Source organism: Solanum dulcamara, chromosome 12, assembly GCF_947179165.1.
Source record: "Solanum dulcamara chromosome 12, daSolDulc1.2, whole genome shotgun sequence".
Lineage (NCBI taxonomy): Eukaryota > Viridiplantae > Streptophyta > Magnoliopsida > Solanales > Solanaceae > Solanum > Solanum dulcamara.
Genome location: NC_077248.1, coordinates 61,236,363 through 61,257,917, shown reverse-complemented (window position 1 = coordinate 61,257,917; position 21,555 = coordinate 61,236,363). Strand labels below are relative to the sequence as shown.

Sequence of the window (21,555 nt, the reverse complement as noted above, 5' to 3'; positions counted from 1 at the left end):
TCACGACCACGATTGGGGCCATGATCTCTTTTTCGTTGGTTATATTTTGCCTGATTCACTTCAGAGAGTGGCAAAGAACCAATGGGCCGACTATCATAATTTTTCATTAATAGCTCCTTGTAGTGTTCAACAATAAGAAGGTAAGAGAGTAATTCAGAATATTTTTTTAATTTTTTTTTCGCGATATTGCTGCTGCAAGAGCATATTCGCGGGTGAAAATGTGGAGTATTTTTTTTCCAGTTTATCATGCTCAGTGATTTCTTCTCCGCATAAATTTAACTAAACTATAATTCTAAACAAGGCAGAATTATATTCAGTTATATTTTTGAAATCCATTAATCTCAGATTTAACCAATCATGACGTGTCTGTGGAAGGATGACCAACTTCAGGTGGTCATATTTTTTTTAAGATTCTTTCACAGTTTAAGAGGGTCTTTTAATGTGAAATATTGTAATTTTAGCCCCTCGTCAAGATGGTGGCGGAGAAATATCATGGCTTTGGCACAGTCTTGACTAGATGCCGTATTATCATCTTTGATGGTGTTTGCCAGATCTATCGATTTTAGATGTATTTCGGCATCTAATGCTCATGATGAGTAGCCTTTTCCAGAAATATCAAGTGCAATAAATTCAAGTTTTGAAATATTAGACATTTTAAAAAAATTAAATTCTTACCCTTTTTGTTACCTTCTTAACAATAGCTAGAGCCTCATGCTGATAACGTGATATAAAATAAATATAAAATAAACTACCTTCACAAAATAAAGAGAAAAATATAACAAGAGAAAGATAGAGATCAGGGAGAGTTTTATATACCTTTATCTGTGTTATTCCTTAATGTCAAAGATGACATATATATAGGTAGAATAGGTATGCAAATTGCCACGAAAAGTGAACAATTTGCAAGTGCAGAAGATGGCAATTAGGCTTTGTCTATGTATTTTCCAAGTGGGTGGGTCCCACGTAGAAATAGACATCCATTTTCTAACAAATATAACATATATCAAATTACACTAACTGCTTTTTTTAAACTCATTAAGTAAAGCACATTAGCTCAATGACAAACAGAAATGACAATAATATGCAATAACATTTGCGGTTTGAAGATCAAAGAGCTACCAAACACCTACTTTTACCAATTATAACCAATTGTGTTCTAACATTGTGGCGTCATGTCTGGACATTAAAGGTGTAGTAAAGACAACAAGACATATAGTCACAAATACCAGACATGCATTGATAATCCAACAGGAAAAACACATACAATCTTGGCATCCCCTTCACTCTCCAAATTCACTCTAATTACTAGTACTAGCTTGCTAACTAAGGTGTTACAAATTAGAGTCGGATTTAGAATTTTTAAAACATGAATGCATTATTAAAAATAAGAGAAAAAAAAAGTAAATATTAAATAAGAATTGATCTTTATTATATTGTCTATTCTTTTAGAGCATGAGACCTGATAAAAAATACCATATTAATACTAAAAAATAATTATAAATTCATGTGCACCATAAATTGAATAATGAATTTGCCCTCATCACATGACCGCTAAAAAGAAACACCAATTTGCTTTATTTTGTGCCAAATTTGTCAACAACTAGTAGAAAATAAAAATAAAAACACCAACGTAAAGAAGGGAATGTAGGTGTTGCCGTGTTGCCAACGCTCTTTATGGAAGGAATATATTATTTATAGTTTTATACCTTGGGATTTATTTTGGATCAGATGACTCTTTTATACACCAAACTGCATATATAATAATAATAATAATAATAATTATTATTATTATTATTATTATCATTATATTTTATATAATTTTATAAATATAATATTCTTATTTTATAAAAATAAAAAAATATTAAAAATTATAAATTCACGTGCAGCAAATAATGAATTCGTCCACATCATATGACCACTACTGAGTAACCCCAATTTTCTTTATTTTGTGCCGAAATGTCGACAGCAGAATAGTAAATAAAAAGCATCAACGCAAAAGGGAATGTAGGTGTTGCCGTGTTGCACCTGCCAACGCTCTTTACGGAAGGACAAAATTATTTATACCTTGGGATTTATTTGGAGCAGATGACTTTATCGCATGTTTTCGATAAATTTTTAATTCAAATATAGCATATTAAATCGGGTACAACAAAATGGTGTAAGACTCTAATTGACCCTTATATTTAATTCGATTTTCATTCCAACCCTTGTACTCTACATTATTTCAATGAGATAAACATTTGAACTTGGCATCCCGATCCTGTACTTTACATTTAAAAGACTAGTTTTGATTGAGTTCGTCTCGTTGTAAAACGTTATATACTCACTCATTTGAATGGGAGTCCTATTTCAATTTGACATAAAATTTTAATAAAAAATAAAAAAAGATTTTTAAATTTATAATTTTAAATTAAAAATACTATATCTAATACTCTCTCCTTTTTTATTTATTTATCAATTTTTGACTTAGTATATCTATTAAGAAATCAATTATTGATATGGTGAGTTTACCATTTTACCTTTATTAATCACTAAAGTCATAATTCAAAATATTTTGATATAAAAAATATTAACTTTCTCAATAAATTTAGGATATAATTAGTAAAAAAAATATACTTTCTATATTTATCAAATTTGACAAATATTAATTTTTTTTAACAAATAAAAGAAAAGAGAGGAAGTATATGAGTCGTTCGAAGATAATGGAGAAACAAACAAATGAGATAATAAGAACAAAAAGGTGAAAAAGGCATAGAAAATCGTGTCACCATACCATAGCACACGAGTCCTTCAAACTTGCAAGTAGAAACACCCTTTGTTTAAGGTCAAAAGTTCACACACACAAGCAGACACTAGTATCTATTTATACTCCCAGTATTCACCACTCTCATCTCACTTCTCTCCATCCATATTTAACTCTGTACAATGAAAGGGAAACTCAATTCAATTCCATTCTTCTTCACCATTTTCTTCACCCTCCTTCACCTCACCATTTCTGTTCCTGCAACTAATTCTTTTCAATATCAAACACTTATCCTACATCCTCTCCCTCAACAACCTCAATCCCTCTCATGGGATTCCACCCAACTCGAACAACAACTATCTTCCGACGATGAAAACACTCTTTCTGTACAATTACATCATGTCGACTTACTCTCACCTTCATCCTTCAACTCTACTCCACATGCATTATTCAAACTCCGCCTCCAACGCGACGCCATTAGAGCTAAATCTCTCTCCCTCCTCTCCTCTGCCGCAGCTTCTGCTAATTCCACCAGTAAGGATTTCAGCAGCTCTGTTATCTCCGGTCTAGCTCAGGGAAGCGGTGAGTATTTCACTCGTATCGGAATTGGTACACCTACCAGGTACGTTTACTTAGTTCTCGATACTGGAAGTGACATTGTTTGGATCCAATGTTTGCCTTGTGCAAAATGCTACTCTCAATCCGACCCGGTTTTCGACCCGAGTAAATCGTCTTCTTTTGCTACCGTCAGCTGCGATTCACCTTTGTGCCGCCGGCTTGACTCACCCGGCTGTAATAATCGCAACAAATGCCTTTACCAAGTCTCATACGGCGACGGTTCATTCACAGTCGGCGAATTCTCGACTGAAACTTTAAATTTCAGAAAAACAATTGTCAGTAACATTTCCTTTGGATGCGGCCATGATAACGAGGGTTTGTTCGTCGGAGCCGCCGGTTTATTAGGTCTCGGCAAAGGGAAATTGTCATTTCCCGGTCAAGCCGGTAGCAGGTTCGGTCAGAAATTCTCATACTGCCTTGTAGACCGGACCGGTTCAGCTAAACCTTCCTACATCGTTTTCGGCGAATCAGCAGTTACCCGAAATACCCTTTTTACCCCTCTCCTCACCAACCCAAAACTCGACACGTTTTACTACGTGGAGCTCACCGGAATCAGCGTCGGAGGTACGAAGGTTCCAGCGGTAACACCGGAGTTGTTCAAGCTCGATGCTGAAGGTAACGGTGGGGTTATTGTGGATTCGGGTACTTCAGTGACCCGGTTGACCCGATCCGGTTATATAGCAGTTAGGGATGCATTCAGATTGGGTGCTAAAGATTTGAAGAGAGCACCAACTTTCTCTTTGTTCGATACATGCTTTGATTTATCGGGGAAAACAAAAGTGAAGGTACCGACTGTGGTTTTACACTTCACTGGAGCTGACGTGGCGTTGCCGGCGTCGAATTATATGATTCCGGTGAACGGTGAAGGGACATATTGCTTTGGATTTGCGGGTACGAATGGCGGGTTGTCAATTATTGGGAACATTCAGCAGCAGGGTTTTCGGGTCGTGTTTGATCTTGCGGGTTCTCGGTTAGGGTTTGCTCCTCGTGGGTGTTCTTATTAATTAAAAATTAAGTTAATCAGTTTGTTTACTAATGAAAGTCTCTCGAAAGGCAGAGAGGAAATTTTCACTTTGCAGAAAAAGAGGAACATTTTAACATGTCTTGTGTTTTTCATTATGTGCTAATGATGGTGTCTTTTTTCTTGATAAATAGATAAAAAATAAGTTATTTAAATATAAAATTAATACGATTTCAGAAAAAGTTATTCAGGTAAAGAATTTATTTTCGTATAATTTATGCTTGTTAGCTCAAGTCAACACTCAGAATCATGACTTAAACACATAAGTTGTGAGTCGCACCACAGGGTGGGCAATGGGGTGGGGGTTGGGTATGGTGTGGGGAGTGGGAGTGGGAAGAGGAGTGGGGCCCATTATTGAAGAAAGTTGGGTGCGATTTTGCCCTTTTAGTTTCATATCAAAATTAATCGCTATTTTGAAATTTTTGTAAGGAAAAATTACCCCGACGTCTCCGAACTCATAATTTTACTATGTTATCTACTAACTTCATTATTTTTTCTACTAATTATCACAACCTACTTGGTATGTTTTATGAAAGCATTTGTTTTGCCTAAGACTTGGCATCAGTAACAAAAAGTGAGTTAAAATGTAGAAGTTCTTGAGTTCTCTCCCTATTAGCATAAGCTGAAGAGATTGATTTTAGCTTAGCGTGCTAGCTGATGATTCATTTCGTTTTTAATATACCTTATTTAAAATATTGCAAAAGTATTAACAATATTTAAGTTGCACACATTTATCAATTCATAGATACTTTTTATTGAATCAAAGATGGTACATAAGAGAAATTTGCAGTACCTGTCCTTTGTCGTCCTCATCATAATCTCAAAAACGCCTCTCAAATCTCTTGATATTATGTCTTCTTGTAATGAAATAAAAAGGAATGGCTTATCTCTAAAACGAAATTAGATACAACTTAATAGTTAAAACGTTAATAGGCCAAATAGTTAAGGTATGCACGAAATGGCAAGCCACTTCTTTGGACTTATATCTATAAAAGAATGCAACAGATCAATTAACAGGTCATTACTGATTCCACAAATAAAAAGGTCCTTGAAATATAGTTTTGTCTCATCATCTACTTAAAAATCTAAACCTGTGTTAATATTGAATTTAGGAATTTGAATTTCGGAGAACAAATGCTTATTTATTTTGGAAGGGAGTTCATGCATAAAATTGGGGGAGAAAATTAGACTGAATAATAGTGATATTAACCCTATATTTTCAGTTGTAAAATTCCAAAATTTGAAGAAAATTGAAAGAAATTTGCCCGAGCAAATTTAATTTTTTTGTCCTTGATTGTTCCATCATGGCTTTTCTATATAATAGAAATATATAAATATTGTATAAAAAGTCTATTTGAATGTATATACATCTCTAGAAGTGTATATACATTCATATATTCTCTTTATATATATATATACACACACAATATTTACAATATACATTTTTTTTTAAATTTTGACCAACTCAAATTCTTCTAAATAGTCTCAAATTTTAGATATGAGCTCCTCGCAATATTTTGATTTTTTGATATACTATATATTCACTCAAAACGATTTATGTTTGCGGCACGTAAAATTTTAAAATTGAGATTTAAAGAAGCTTTAATGGTTGAACATGGAGTTTTTCAATCTCGACTAACTCAAATCTCCCTCTAAATAATTTCAAATTTTAGATATGAATTTCTCTCAATGTTTCGAGCATTTTGAAATATTATTTATTCAAAACGATTCACGGCAACATGTCGAATTTTTAAATTGAGGTTTGAAGAAATTTTAATGGTTGAAAATAGAGTTTTAAACTTCTTTCACTTTCACATTTTCAATGCCTAAACGCGAACTTCAAATAATTAGTAACCAGCAATGTAAGCAACAAGTTTCACTCATAGAGAAGAAGGAAGCAACGAATATATGTCTTATCCCCAAAAGTAGAAATGCAACTTCTCTCAAGAACTTTAGACCTATCAGCCTCTGTAACACCTCCTATAAGATTATCACTAAAATCATAGCTAGGAGACTTCGGAGAATTATTGGGGACTATAGGCCCGTGCCAAGCCAGTTTCCTCAAAAATTGATAGGCGGCTGATAATGCCATCATCGTTCGGAAAGTACGTACCCATTTTACCAAAATGAAAGGGAAAAAAGGATACTTTATGGCAAAAATCGACTTGAAAAAAGCTTTCGATTGATTAGAATGGTCGTTTGTCAAGAATACCCTCCACTATTTTAACTTTCCTACCAACATTATTAACCTCATCATGTCGTGTATATGTACTAGTTCCATGGCGATTCTTGTTAATGGTAAACACACGAATTTCTTCGCCCCATCTAGAGGTCTGAGGCAAAGTGACCCAATGTCCCCTACATCTTTATCTTATGCATGGAGGTACTCTCCTACCAAATATAGCAATCAGTCAGCCTAAAAAAGTGGACTCCTGTGAAAATAAGCTGTCATGGACCTAAATTTTCCCACCTTTTTTTTGCCGATGATTTAGTGCTTCTATCACAAGCTACGCATTCTAGTAGTTCCTCCATTAAGGATATACTTCCTTCTGCAACTGGCCAGTTCAAAAAATAAACAACCATAAATCTAAGATGGTCTTCTCTAATAATTCTGAAGCGATTGTCATATCTAGTATCACAAATCTCCTGGACATAAATCATGGCAACTCCTTTGGGAAGTACTTAGGCTTTCCAATTTTCAAGGGAAAAATGACCAAAGGAGACTTCCAGTTCATCCTTGACAATCTCCAAACGAAGCTTAGTGGCTGGAAAACAAAATTCCTTAACATAGCGGGTCGTATCATGCTGGTAAAATCCTCCCTAAGTCATATGGCCACCCATATTATGCATTATATTAAGCTCCCCAAATCTGTCACTAAGAAAGTGGATGCCATTCGACGTAACTTTGTTTGGGGTACTACAACTGATAAAAAGAAGCTTCATAAGATAAAGTGGGACACTATCACTAAGGATAAGGATTCAGGGGGTCTTGGCATCCGTAAAAGTAGTACTACTAATGATGCAATGCTCACCGAATTGTCTTGGAGGACTTATAAAACTCCCCCCTCTCTCTGGGCTTCTCTCCTAACGCGAAAATACAAGAAGAATACTAATTTTCTCACTAGTAATAGGAGAAAACTAATTAATTAATGGCAGACCTTAAAACTACTAGTAGAACGTGGAAAAATGTGTCTCAAGGATGGGCAAACTATCAAAAAGGCAGTAGATGGGATATTGGAGATGGAAGTTCGATTAGTTTCTGGGATGATAGATGGCACCCTGACTTCCCTACAATTAGGAGTTGCATCTTTGGGTCTCTTCGTAGGGATGAATCATCTCCAAAGATCAATGATATTCTTACTCATGATGGCTGGGCTCTGCATTAACTATCTCATGTCCTTCCCACTCCAGTCACAAACAAAATCCTTGCTTCATATACACCCCAGTATCTAAACAAGTTAGACAGATTAACTTGGGACCTTACCAGCAATAACTAGTTCACTGTTAAATCAACCTATAACATGCTCGGAGGAGTTGATTTGGATCCTAATTTTCTGTCCCTTAATTTTAACTGGATATGGAAGTTATCATGTCCTAATAAAATCAAGTTTTTCCTTTAGTTATGTAACCATGGTAGACTCAAAACATCCTACTATTTGCATAACTTAGGCATTGATACTAGTTCTCTATGTTCAGTGTGCCATAAACCAGAAACAATTATCCACATATTCTTTGATTGCCACTTGGTCAAAAAATATTGGTTAGAACTAGGTTTGGACACTACTATGAGGAACATTAGAGCTAGTAATGATCTCAACTGGTTGCTAAGAACCAAAGACATTACCCGAAATCTTGGTTCTATTAGTTGGCTTAAAGATTTTCCTTTTATCATGTCGAATATTTGGCTCAATAGGAACAATAATGTCCATAACAAAGAAAGTAGGAGCATAGATCACTCTTCGGCCTTTAATAGAATTAATGAATATATTTTTATTGGGCCAACTAGTTTTACTGCTAGAGTCAAAAATAGGACCAATAACTACCAAAAATGGACACCCCCTCTTTCAGGTTTCAAACTTAATATTGATGGCCTTTCGATTCAAATTCAAAGGAAGCAGGAGTGGGTTCCGTAATTCGCGATTCGAATGGGGAATGGGTTGCTGGAAAATGCTCAGTAATCTCCACAAACAGCGCTTTGAATTCAGAATTCATAGACCTTATCCATGGTCTTCTATTAATCAAAAAGCTAAATATTGCGAACTTTACTATAGCTATCGACTCTACTGAGGTAATAAAAATGTTGAATTCCAATATCAGATGTGACTCCATTATGCTCAATGACTGTAGGGAGTTGCTCCAGCTGCTGAAGGAGCCAATGATCCAGCATGAAGGAAGGGCCCAAATAGAGTGGCTGATCTGCTAGCACGGAAGGGTAGGACTTTAATGGCGCCAATATTGACACAAGAATGGAACAAGGTTTCAGATTTTGTTTTTGATGCAGTAGAAAATGATAAGAAAGACATAATTTTGGTGATCGCTCAATGTAACATGGTGCAGCCTACTACTAGTGTAATAACTAACAAAGACATAGCTAGCAACTCCAATGCCACTACTGATGTACTGACAGTGGCGGAGCCAGAATTTTGAATAAGAGGATTCAAAATCTGAATAAGTAGACATATGAGCTAGTCGAAGGGGGGTTCGACATCTACTTTATATACATAAAAATATATTTTAACAATATATAAATGGTATAATTTTCTGCGGAAGGGGGTTCAGATGAACCCCTCGACACAAGGTGGCTCCGCCACTGTGTACTGATGCATATATGATATATATAATATCTTTTGTTTACCAAAAAAAAAAGAAGGGAGAAGAAGAAAAGAAGGCATCAAATTATGCACTCCAACTTATCGAGTAATGCACTATGGTTGCAACAACTATGGCCGAATGATCATTTTAAGTAATAAGTGATGATTACGTTATTTTGGATAAGGAATTTTGACTCAATGAACATTTTGTTTAATTTTTTTAAATCGGAAATAACTCAATTTGCACAATTTTTTATTAAGTTTTGAATTCAAAGTTTGTTTTCTTATAATTTGTTTGAGTATCTAATAAAACTTTTTTCATTATATTGTGACTATAAGAAACATATCAAACAAAAAGAATGTCATTTTAAAAAATATTTTGATAAAATTTCTCATGAGTCAATTTGAATTGCATATTCGTTCAATTTTAAAATGTGTTGGACTAAGCATCAAAATAATTCCAGTAAATAAAATAAGCGGGTCATTAACCCATCCAAACACAAACAAATTAGATGAATCATACTTATTTGGATTGATTTTGCCACCCCCATTCATCGCTAATCTCCATTCCTTTTTGTAATTGGTAGTGTTAAATTATTGTTGTTTACTTTACTATTTAATTAAAAAATGAGCTTCAATGAGCCTAATTGAGGCTCTCTCTGATGCATTTTACTTGTCATTTTTGCATGTTAGTTAATAAAATTTGGTAATTGGTAGTGTTAAATTATTATTGTTTACTTTACTATTTAATTAAAAAATGAGCTTCATGAATTAACCTAATTGAGACTCTCTTCGATGCATTTTACTTGTCATTTTTGCATATTAGTTAAAGGGCAGCCGGGTGCACTTAAGCTCCCGCTATGCGTAGGATCCGGGGAAGGGCCCGACCACAAGGGTCTATTGTACGCAGCCTTACCTTGCATTTCTGCCAGAGGCTGTTTCCAAGGCTTGAACCCGTGACCTCCTGATTATTATTAGTTAAGAAAATAATAACTAAAAAAATAATTTGATTAAATAATTTGTATGTATTTTTTTTATTTGACTTTAATACTATTTTATTCAATCAATCTACATATTTATTGAGTAAAGGTAAAAATGGAAATTAGTGTTGCTAATAATATTTTAATTTTTTTGAATAATAATAATTTTTTATAGTATTATTTACAGCTTACCGATGACATGACCTTAAATAGGAGGGTGTTGAGGACCCACATTAGGGTAGAAGGCTAATACATAGTCTCGTTATTCCTAATTATTAGTAGGCACATTAACGCACTATAATTTCTTGTGCTCTGATTTCTGTTATTATCTATCACTTTCTATACTTTGATTATTGTATTTTATTTCTGTCGCTCTCGTTATTGGCTCTCCCATATATGCCTTATCTAACCTCTTTGCTTTTATGCTTTTATTGAGCCGAGGGTCTTTCGGAAATAACCGTCCTATCTTGGTAGGAGTAAGGTCTGCGTACACTTTACCTTCCCTAGACTCACGTTGTGGGATTTCACTGGGTTGTTGTTATTGTATTTATTTTTAATAAAGACGACAAATAAAACGAAAGTGATGGAGTATCACCTTTGAGCTAGTAATTTTTTCCCCTCTAGTATAAATGTGCCAAAATGCTCATTTACTTCTAATTTTTCCTTTTTGTTTGTTTTTCTTTTTGGATGATCATTATTTTTCCTATTGACAAGTCCTAGTCTTAGAATTTGAAAAATGAATTCTATTAAGTTTGAAATTTTGAATAGAACAAGTCTTCTTTGTCTATTTATTTTGAGGGAGACAGATAAGAGATTTAAAAATTTAAATTTGAAATATCGTCCACTACTATAATTTGAAAATGAAAGGACTTTCCTGCAATAAAGGTCATCTGTTAACAAGAGTATACTTGCATCAATTTTGTAACGACATAGGCATATATTCTGTTTCTAATTTTTAAAATAAAATAAAATTAGGAGCAGGGGATCACAAAATAGGAATTGAGTTCTCATTAATAATGTGAAAATTCAGATAACCAACAAACTGAACAACTAAAATTTCTTTAATTCTATTTCTATTTGTTTAATTCTTTTAACAAAAGATTAACAATTGTAAGTTGTAACTTCTCCAACAAATGGCAACCAAATTTGGCTCCAAGAAAAGGCAATCAACTCCTAAGGTCTTGCCCATTTTACCAAAACAATACCCCCATTAGTTCCATTTTATATAAAATTGTTTTACTAGACGTAATAAAGAAATTAATAAAGATATTTGCATATACGCCAAATTATATAATACAAAATACTAAAAGTACCATTTCAAATGAGGAGGCACGAGAGTTTCACAAGATTTTTTCACTTTCGTCAGAGAACAAGGATATACATGAGCTATTTATGCAACAGTAAAGATATATTTGAGTCATTTTTATAAGAAGAAATATATCAACTCTAAATGACAAAATTGAATATATCAAATCCTTTTCCCTAATGAAAATCTTAAATTCTTTGTTGTATAAAAAAATAGTGGCGAAATGGATGGATCGAAAAATGAAAATAATATAATTAACATAAAATGTCATTTACGAAGTTTATTTTCTTTATTTTGTTATTTTAAAATTGTGGTAGGGGAAAGAAAATAGAGAGATTATTACAAAATAGTGAATCAAAAACTCGTCACTATGAAAATTCAAAAATTTAAATATTTAATCAACTGCTACTAAAATTTCTCGAAAATTTATGATCTCCTTTATTTTCAAAAAAAATTGACTAAAAACAATACAAAGCAGACCATAAGTCCCAAAGTACCCAAAGTATTTCCCCAAATACAAAAGTTCCAAAAATCCCATCTCTCTCTCTTCTTCTTCTTCTTCCCTGTTTTTCTGTCTCTTCATTTTTCAAATCAAACGAATAGTTTGATCTTCAAACTCCATCAATAATTTTCCTTATAAACCCAGAAATACATTAGATAGAGAGTATTAATTAAAGAAAAATTCTTCCTTTTTTGGTTATTGAAATCAAGAATTGATTTTTTTTTTGGTATGAATGGAGTCAGATAGCATTGAATGCATATCATCTTTAGATGTGGATGATATTGTACATTCTCAGTTGTTCTCTTCTTCAAAGACACCCCACAACAACAATAACAAAAATAATAACAGCAATAACAACAGTGTCATTGCGATTCATCCAGCAACAAGTGTACATGAACTTCTGGAATGCCCTGTTTGTACTAATTCCATGTATCCTCCAATCCATCAGGTTTGTTTTCTCCAGTTCCTTTTTGGGTAATTATGTTTTTCATTTTCTGCAGTTAATTGAAGCAATATTCGGGTTTTTGTTTGGTTTGTTGCTATGATTAGTGTATAGATTGACTAATTTCTTTTTGTAGAAAATTTGGAGTTGTGTGGGGTGGTCTTCTGTGGACTTGATCTTTTGGGTTGAGTTAGGTATAAGTACCATAGGTTTACACGGTATCAGAGTGGGGTCCATCCCCAGGACTCCTGGTCCACTTTCCAGTTTGGCTTGGACGTGAAGGGGTGGTAGAGTGGGTCAAAGTTATACATTGGTTGGGGAATGGTCCGGTGGTATGCTTATAAGAACCTAAGCAATCGTCCCCTCGTGAGTTAGCTTTTGGGAATGAGTTAGGCTCATGTACCATATCTTTACATTGTGTGAATACATTTAGATTACTGATTAATGACTCCTAAAGCTATTCATTTTCCCTTTTTTCTGGGGGGAGGGGGAATGTTTGGGGATGGGGTTTGTTGGTGTGGTATGAATTTAGGGACAGTGATGAATATGGTTGTTTAGTTTCAGTTTTTTGGAGCTTTACGCCTTACACGTTCGATGAATTTGTTAGCCTTGGGAATCTTGACCAATTGGGTGGATTAGCTGGAAATTCCATTTGGTTAATGTGTCATGTCCGCTCTCTTGGTTTTTGATTAGAGGGGAATCATGGACAAATCGTCAATTTTTTTGACTTATAAGTCAATGGAGTCATATGCTGAATTTGTTTTATTGATTTTCATCCTGGTGTATTAATATCGCTGCTGGTCAGGTCTCTGAGCTATTCTATGGTTACTTTTCGTTTTAATTGTTTGGTAATGGTAGTGTCCTGCCCAGTTGGCTTGCACCTCAACTATTCCGTCGAGCTTCCTGCTGTAGCCCACTAGAACAGTTGCTGTGTAAGCTTGCTCACTGAGGCTGGAGCAGATGTGCTCATATGCTATAGCGGGAATTTGAAACTATGATCCCTTGATTTTTCTCCTATTCTTAGCCTCTTAGCCATCACTTTGAGGGAAGGGGAAAAAAGCCATCACCTTGGTAACTTCCTTTATTGGGACGATTAAATGACTAAATCATGTGTTTTGGGATCTATAGTAGCTCTTGAAACGTATTTTCTTTCTTTACGCTTCTGATGTTGCTCTCCTTTTTGAATTCTCTGAACACTTGTGTAACTGTTCTGTTTTTTCCTAGTTCTTACTATGTCTGATTGACTTTAGGGGCAAATGGTAACTCTTGTATTCTCAAATAGCATAAGTAGTAGTCTTTGAGTTTTAAGTTTATGATGTTTGGGTTCTGAAATTATACTTTAGTTTCGTTCACGAAGAAGTTATACTGTGGAATACCAATTCCGTCCTATGTATAAATGTCGATTTGGAGAAAAGTATTAGGTTGAAGCACCATGGAGGTTTAGTATTCAGAACTGTGAAAGTGGTCATGGTTATATTGGTTCTCTTGTTTAATGTTGGTGTCAGTATTAAGCATAACTGATGCCTATCATTGCTCCAGCTGCATTGAGAGAACTGGTTTTCATGTTGAGGTGAATCTCCTTGTTTGGTTAGATGACATTTTAAAAAGCAATTAGGACCTAAAAGCACCAGGACTAAAATGACCAAATCTTTTGCTGAAGAGGTCTCCCAAATCCCAATTCACCGCAATTTGAAGCATAGTAAACCTTTACTAGTGTCTATAACATACCGAAGCAGTATGGTGTTGTGGCAATTTTTTTTTTTGAGAAAGGTAATTGTAAATCGAAGCCAGTTTTCATTTGGGAAATTGTCTCTAACTCTCCTAGACTTACTGAATATTATGCCTCTCGTCTAGTGTAAAGATTATAGCAAAATGCTTCTTGTTTGCTAATCAATTACAGAGACAACCTATATAGTTCCTAACTGAAACTATTGATATATTGTTATATTGTCCTTACTCTATCCTTGGTCATTAAAAATTTGGTGTTGTACATTATCCTTACCCTTTATTCAGTATCATCTATTTCCGATACTTGAAATACTTATAATGAATATGTTAGTATTTTCTCTTATTGGTAGTAGATGTAAAAGAAGTTAAAGATAAAAACTAAAAGAAGTTAGAAATTAGAACTTCTGTTTTTAACCAACCGAGCAAAAACCAAAACAGAAAATGGCCCGTACTGGTGGAATAATTGCAATGTGACTATACCGCTCCCTAAGTAGCATTCTTGTAATTACAGAAGGAAGAAAAGCAAGAAACAGATGACACCCGCTAAAAGAAGCTAAGCCAAGTTACTCTACTTCTACTTGAATGTATTAACATATTCTGATTTTTGACTTTCCAATTAATAGGGGCTTTGGCTTCGGGGACAGAAATGGAGGAGGAATCTCACTTTTGGATTTCGCAAGAGCTTTCGGGTTGGTGATAGCCAACTCGAGTTTCCCAAAGAAGGAGGACCACTTGATAACCTTCCGGAGTTCAGTGGCTAAAACTCAAATAGACTTTTTACTCCTTAGGAAGGATGATAAAGGTTTGTGCAAAGACTGTAAGGTCATCCCGATCGACAACCTTACAACCCAACATAAGCTCTTAGTGATGGATTTAGGGATCAAGATGACGAGGACGAGGAGGGTCGGGGAAGAACGACCTAGGATCAGATGGGAGAGTTTGACAACGGTTAGTGCCCTAGAGATGGGAGAGAAATTGAAGGATATGGGGGCCTGGGATAGTAGTGGGGATGTGAACGATATGTGGGATAAGACAGCTAGTTGTATTAGGGTTGTAGCAAGGGAAGTGTTAGGAGTCTCGACAGGTAGTCGTAGTCGACATCGAGGGGACTGGTGGTGGAATGGAGAAGTACAAGGGAAAGTGGAAGCAAAGAAGGTGGCGTATGCTAAGTTGATGGAGAGCAAGGATGAGGTGGAGAAGTGGACGAATGGGGAACTTTATAAGATAGCAAGGAAGGAGGCGAAGTCAGCGGTTGCAATGGCAAAAACGACAGCTTTTGAACGCCTTTATGCTGAACTGGAAGAGAAAGGCGGGGACAGGAAATTATTCAAGCTAGCCAGGGCCCGGGAGAGAAGGGCACGCGATGTGGATCAAGTGAAGTGCATTAAAGACGAACACGGAAAAGTATTGGTAGAGGAGACACTTATCAAACAAAGATGGCAATCATACTTTCATAAACTTTTGAATGACAAAGGGGATAGAGAAATTGTGTTGGGAGATTTGGAACATACAGGAAGTAGTCACGATATTGGGGGTTGTAGGAGTATTACGGGCGATGAGGTTAAAGATGCCGTTCGTAGGATGCGCTGGGGAAGAGCGACCGGACCTGACGAGATCCCTGGAGAATTTTGGAAGAGTGCGGGCTCGGTAGGTTTGGAATGGCTGACTAGGTTATTTAATGTCATCTTTATGACGGCAACGATGCCCATAGAATGGAGGTCGAGCATCATGATCCCTCTATACAAAAACAAGGGGGATAGCCAGAGTTGCGACAACTATAGAGGTATCAAGCTTCTAAGCCATACTATGAAAGTGTGGAAAAGAGTGGTGGAGATGAGGGTGAGGAGAGGTGTGTCTATTTCAGAGAACCAGTTCGGATTTATGCCGGGACGCTCAACTACGGAAGCCATCCATCTTATGAGGAGACTAATGGAGCAATATAGGGAAAGGAAGAGAGACTTATATATGGTATTCATCGACTTAGAAAAGGCTTACGATAAAGTCTCACGAGAGATATTATGGAGATGTTTGGAGGCTAAAGGTGTACCTGTAGCGTACATAAGGGTGATCAAGGACATGTACGAGGGTGCCAAAACCAGGGTAAGGACGGTAGGAGGGGATTCAGAGCACTTTCTAGTTGTGATGGGGTTGCATCAAGGATCAATTCTTAGTCCGTTTCTATTTGCCTTGGTGATGGATGTATTGACGCGACCAATTCAAGGTGAGGTGCCATGGTGTATGCTTTTTGCGGACGACATAGTCCTCATCGATGAGACTCATAGCGGAGTTAACGCTAAGCTGGAAGATTGGAGACGCACCTTGGAGTCTAAAGGGTTTAAGTTGAGTAGGACCAAGACAGAGTACCTAAAGTGCCAGTTCAGTGAGACTTCTCAAGAGGTTGGCGCGGAAGTTAGGCTCGGGGATCAAGCCATCCAAAGGAGAAGTAGTTTTAAGTACCTTGGTTCTATCATGCAAGGCAGCGGGGAGATCGACGAGGATGTCACACATTGTATTGGGGCAGGATGGATGAAATGGAGACTCGCCTCCGGTGTGTTATGTGACAAGAAGGTGCCACCAAGACTTAAGGGAAAGTTCTACAAAGTGGTGGTTAGACCAGCTATGTTATATGGGGCAGAGTGTTGGCCAGTTAAGGTCTCACACGTGCAAAAGATGAAAGTTGCCGAGATGAGAATGTTGAGATGGATGTGTGGGCATACCAGGAGCGACAGAATTAGAAATGAGGCTATTCGAGACAAGGTAGGAGTGGCCCCGGTGGAAGACAAGATGCGTGAAACGCGATTGAGATGGTTTGGGCATGTGAAGAGGAGAGTCCTAGAGGCACCAGTGCGGAGATGTGAGAGGTTGACCATGGATGGTTTCAGAAGAGGTAGGGGTAGGCCGAAGAAATATTGGGGAGAGGTGATCAGACAGGACATGGCGCATTTACGACTTACCGATGACATGACCTTAGATAGGAGGGTGTGGAGGACACATATCAGGGTAGAAGGCTAGTACATAGTGGCATTATACCCCCTTACTCGTAGGTGTATTAACGCACTATGATTTCTTGTACTCTGATTTATGTTATTGATGTTATGTATGTTATGTTATCTTATGTTATTTATGGTATTTATGCTATTATTTGACGATATCTACTGTTTTTTGATGTTTTGACTATACTACTGTTTGCAACTCTTCCGTTATCTACTCTCCTACTATTAATATTCTTGTCTGACCTTTTTTCCTATGCTTCTATTGAGCCGAGGGTCTTTCGGAAACAGCCGTCCTACATTGGTAGGAGTCAGGTCTGCGTACACTTTACCCTCCCCAGACCCCACGATGTGGGATTTCACTGGGTTGTTGTTGTTGTTGTTGACTTTCCAATTAATTCAAAGCTGTCGATAAACATCTGACCTTATTTAATAGGCTAGTTGCAACTTGTAAACCATCAGTCACATAAATTCATAGTACGATTCTCGAAAGTCTAATAAAAATTTATGGTGATGTCTAATAGCTTCTCTTATGAGATCTGAATTTTTATTACATAGTTGTCCTTGAATCAGAAACCCTTTATTATGAGATCGCCAAAATTTTCAATCAACTCCTCTGCCTTCTTCATTAAGCCTTTTGTGGTTCTATAGGATGTTTCTTCTTGTCTTTGTTTTGTTTTGCTATCAGACCAACCTCACGAATTTTTGGGTTGCAGTCGCTCTGCTATTCTACAATGCAGTACACATGCTTAATGTCCTATGTGCTTTGTTTGTGACTGGCTTAAAATAGACGCAGTGCTAAACCTTAATGAATGCTACTAGTTAAAAGAATAGGTCTCTATATAGAATAACATTTATCATTAGTTCATGTTAGTTGTGAGTGGTGGTTGATGGTATTTAGGGCCTAAAGGATGTTCTTGAATGATGGTTTCTGTAATAAAATTGCCACTCATCTTGATTAAACTCTGTAATTTCTGGTTGTATACAATTCTTTTTTGCTTAATGGATTAAGCTGGGCCTTTTATTTCCAAAATGGTCATTTATTTTTATCTGAAGCAACTCAAAGAAATAAAAAGTTGGGAAAGTTGTTCTCAAGAGGAGATGGTTAAGATGAGATAAAATAGAAGTAAGATTTCACATTCTTGTTTTGTGATGGGAAGTTGTGGAGGTGAAAAAGTAAGAAATGAATCCTGTGATCTTTTCTACTTTTGCTTCCCTTGCTATATAACCGATTGGAAATATGATATGAGAATAAAGATCGCAACACTTCTGTTTAACTGTGAGACGGTTGCCCCCAGAAAACCGGAGAGTATTGCAATAGCTTCTTTAATCGTAGGTTTTTTTTTTCTATATAGAAGCAGACCAATCAAGCTGTATTTATAGAACTTTTATCCTCCTGCATGAGAGATCTGGCTTGGGTAACATTTCCAATTTTGTGATATAGTTATAGATAATAGATATGCACCCTATTTTAAGAAGATAAATATCAAAATATACCTGCATATGTACTTAATGATACCAGGAACATGTAGCTTTTTAAACTGAATACTAGTACATGCTGCATTTACATAACTATCACTGACAAAATACAGATACTTAATTAGGTTGGCCAATGTGAATTTAATTATCCATAACTGGAAACTCTGAATTTAAGCAATGCCCTACTTTACTTGTTTTTTTTTTTCCAACGTAAACGAACACTTGTATGAAGTAATCTCCAATATTATTTTGGATATACCAAATCTAATTCATTGCCGAATGCTACTTAATGTGCCATATTCCCATTATATTTCTACAGTGTCACAATGGGCACACCATCTGCTCAACATGTAAAGAAAGGGTACACAATCGATGTCCGACGTGTAGACAGGAGCTTGGTGATATTAGATGCTTAGCACTGGAAAAGGTGGCTGAATCACTTGAGCTCCCTTGCAAATATGGCTCTCTTGGTTGTCCTGAGATATTTCCTTATTACAGTAAGCAGAAACATGAGGCAATGTGTAATTTTAGACCTTACAACTGCCCGTATGCTGGTTCAGAGTGTTCAGTTGTTGGTGATATTCCTTACTTGGTTGCTCATTTGAGGGATGACCACAAGGTAGACATGCATTCAGGTTGCACTTTTAACCATCGGTATGTCAAATCAAATCCTCGAGAAGTGGAAAATGCGACCTGGATGTTAACGGTAAGTTGGATACAGTTGTTATGTTTTAATTAAAAAGAAGCTTTGCGTTGCACATGATTTTAACATATCCTTTGAAAACAGTGCATCTGATATTTGATTAACTCAAAATTTGGAAGGTTTCGGATACTTATAATAGGCATCTACCTTCTGTGTAATACCTATTGTCTCCTTTGTTTCATTTATCGTATTACTTGTTGTTGATACTGTTCTTTTCTCCATTATTTTGGGCACAATAACATTATTTGAAACCTGATTTGACATGTTTTACTTGAGCTGAATGTCTATCGCAAACAACCTCTCTACCTCATAAGGTAGTGGTCAGGTTTGCGTACACACCACCCTCCCCAGACCCTATTTGTGGGATTACATCAGGTATGTTGTTGTAATAATCATCATCAAACACCACCCATGTACTTCCTCTGATATTGTTAGATTTCACTGATTATATATCCAGCCAAACATTACTTTACTTATACAACAACTATGCCTCAGTCCCAACCAAGTTGAGATGGCTATATGAGTCGTCATTTCTTCATTTAAGCTCATATCATATTATCATCATACTAAATAAATTAAAACTGAAAAATAAGATATATATAATACTAATGACAGTAGAAGTTCTCTAGCAAGTCTAAAACCTATCCCCAAGACCCCAACTAGTATTTGTCACTTATATGGTTGTTCTTCTTCCATTATGCCCTATCTTTAGCGAAGTCTGCATTGAGTACTTTACAACAACAACATACCCAGTGGAATCCCACAAGTGGGGTCTGGGGAGGGTAGAATGTACGCAGACCTTACCACTACTTTAATTATATATATAAAAAAGAATAAAATCCAGCCAAACATCAGTTCTCCTGTAATTCATAAAGAACATTTTACACTCCTACCAAATGGAAGCTTAGATTTACATCATACAGAACAGTTAAAAAAATCATGGAAAACAACGATTCTCTTGAGATCAATAAATGGACTTCCCAGTTTGGAAGTAGATCGTCACTGGTATGACGTCTTTGTTTAAGAGTATTTGGGTTGCTTTCTTATGTGTTCTTCTAGTTTTTATCCTCTCGGAATCATTTCTGATAAAGCCAAAGTACTCTAAAGCAAGATGGTGTAAAACTTCAGTGTCATATCTTCGTTTACATTTTTTCAGGTTTTTAATTGTTTTTTCATGCCTTAACCTCTTTTTCAGGTTTTTAATTGTTTCGGTCAGTACTTCTGTCTCCATTTTGAAGCCTTTCAGCTTGGCGTGGCTCCTGTTTACATGGCATTTCTTCGGTTTATGGGAGATGAGACAGATGCTCGAAATTACAGCTACAGCCTTGAAGTTGGGGGCAATGGAAGGAAACATATCTGGGAGGGTACCCCCCGGAGCATAAGAGATAGTCACCGGAAAGTTAGGGATAGCCATGACGGGCTTATTATACAACGTAACATGGCACTTTTCTTCTCTGGAGGTGACAGAAAAGAGCTTAAGCTACGTGTTACTGGAAAAATATGGAAGGAACAGCAGAATCCGGATGGAGGAGCAAGCATACCAAACCTATGTAGTTAATACTGGTTGTACCTTGCAACTCGTGGATTCCATTTTTCTTCTCGGATTTCTGGATACTATCGTTAGCGTTTAGCGTCATCTAGATGTTGAAGATTCTTCCGTAAAACTATACAAGTTGTGTTTATTTATCAAGTAGTAATAAGCTTTTGTTCTTATGTTTGATTTACTATCCTAGTACATCTCTCTGGTCTTGCATGCTAATGAGTTTATGGCTTCATTTTGAGAGTAGTTTTTGAAACATTTTCCTAGAAAACTAAGTTCTTTATAATGAGCTACTGGTAGTCTAACGGTGGTTTTGTGGTGGTGATTCATCGGAGAAAAAGAGGTGAGACTTTAAAAATTGTATTAAAACTGTGTTAAATATAAACGATAGTTGTAATACAATTCGAATTCAATATTATACATTGTTATGAATTTGATAGTTGTTATTCCAGAATAAATATAATACATTTTTAATAATGTAAGCTGATTTAAATAGTATTGAAATATTTGAAATTCACATATAATACTTATACTGCATTTATATCAAAAATATTCTAGTTATATATTTACCACGCACATTGATGAAATATGCCTATAATACGTATAATATATTGAATTTAAAATGTACTACAATTGTTGTTTATTTTTTTTCTTATTAACGATGTTAAAAATGTATTACACTTGAATTTCAA

At 35.8% G+C, this 21,555-nt stretch overlaps 2 protein-coding genes across 2 annotated transcripts; both read left to right on the top strand.

Moving 5' to 3' along the window:
- Positions 1-2,862: 2,862 nt before the first annotated feature.
- On the top strand, positions 2,863-4,461 carry LOC129876944 (aspartyl protease family protein 2-like). Its single transcript, XM_055952423.1, has one exon. The coding sequence runs from the start codon at positions 2,926-2,928 to the stop codon at positions 4,363-4,365; it is 1,440 nt and encodes a 479-aa protein (XP_055808398.1). The 5' UTR covers positions 2,863-2,925; the 3' UTR covers positions 4,366-4,461.
- A 7,513-nt stretch (positions 4,462-11,974) lies between these two features.
- LOC129876903 (E3 ubiquitin-protein ligase SINAT5-like) lies at positions 11,975-21,043 on the top strand. The gene is made up of 3 exons (XM_055952381.1): positions 11,975-12,429; positions 18,940-19,326; positions 20,519-21,043. The coding sequence occupies exons 1-3, from the start codon at positions 12,214-12,216 to the stop codon at positions 20,879-20,881; spliced, it is 966 nt and encodes a 321-aa protein (XP_055808356.1). The 5' UTR covers positions 11,975-12,213; the 3' UTR covers positions 20,882-21,043.
- The last annotated feature ends 512 nt before the right edge of the window (positions 21,044-21,555 follow it).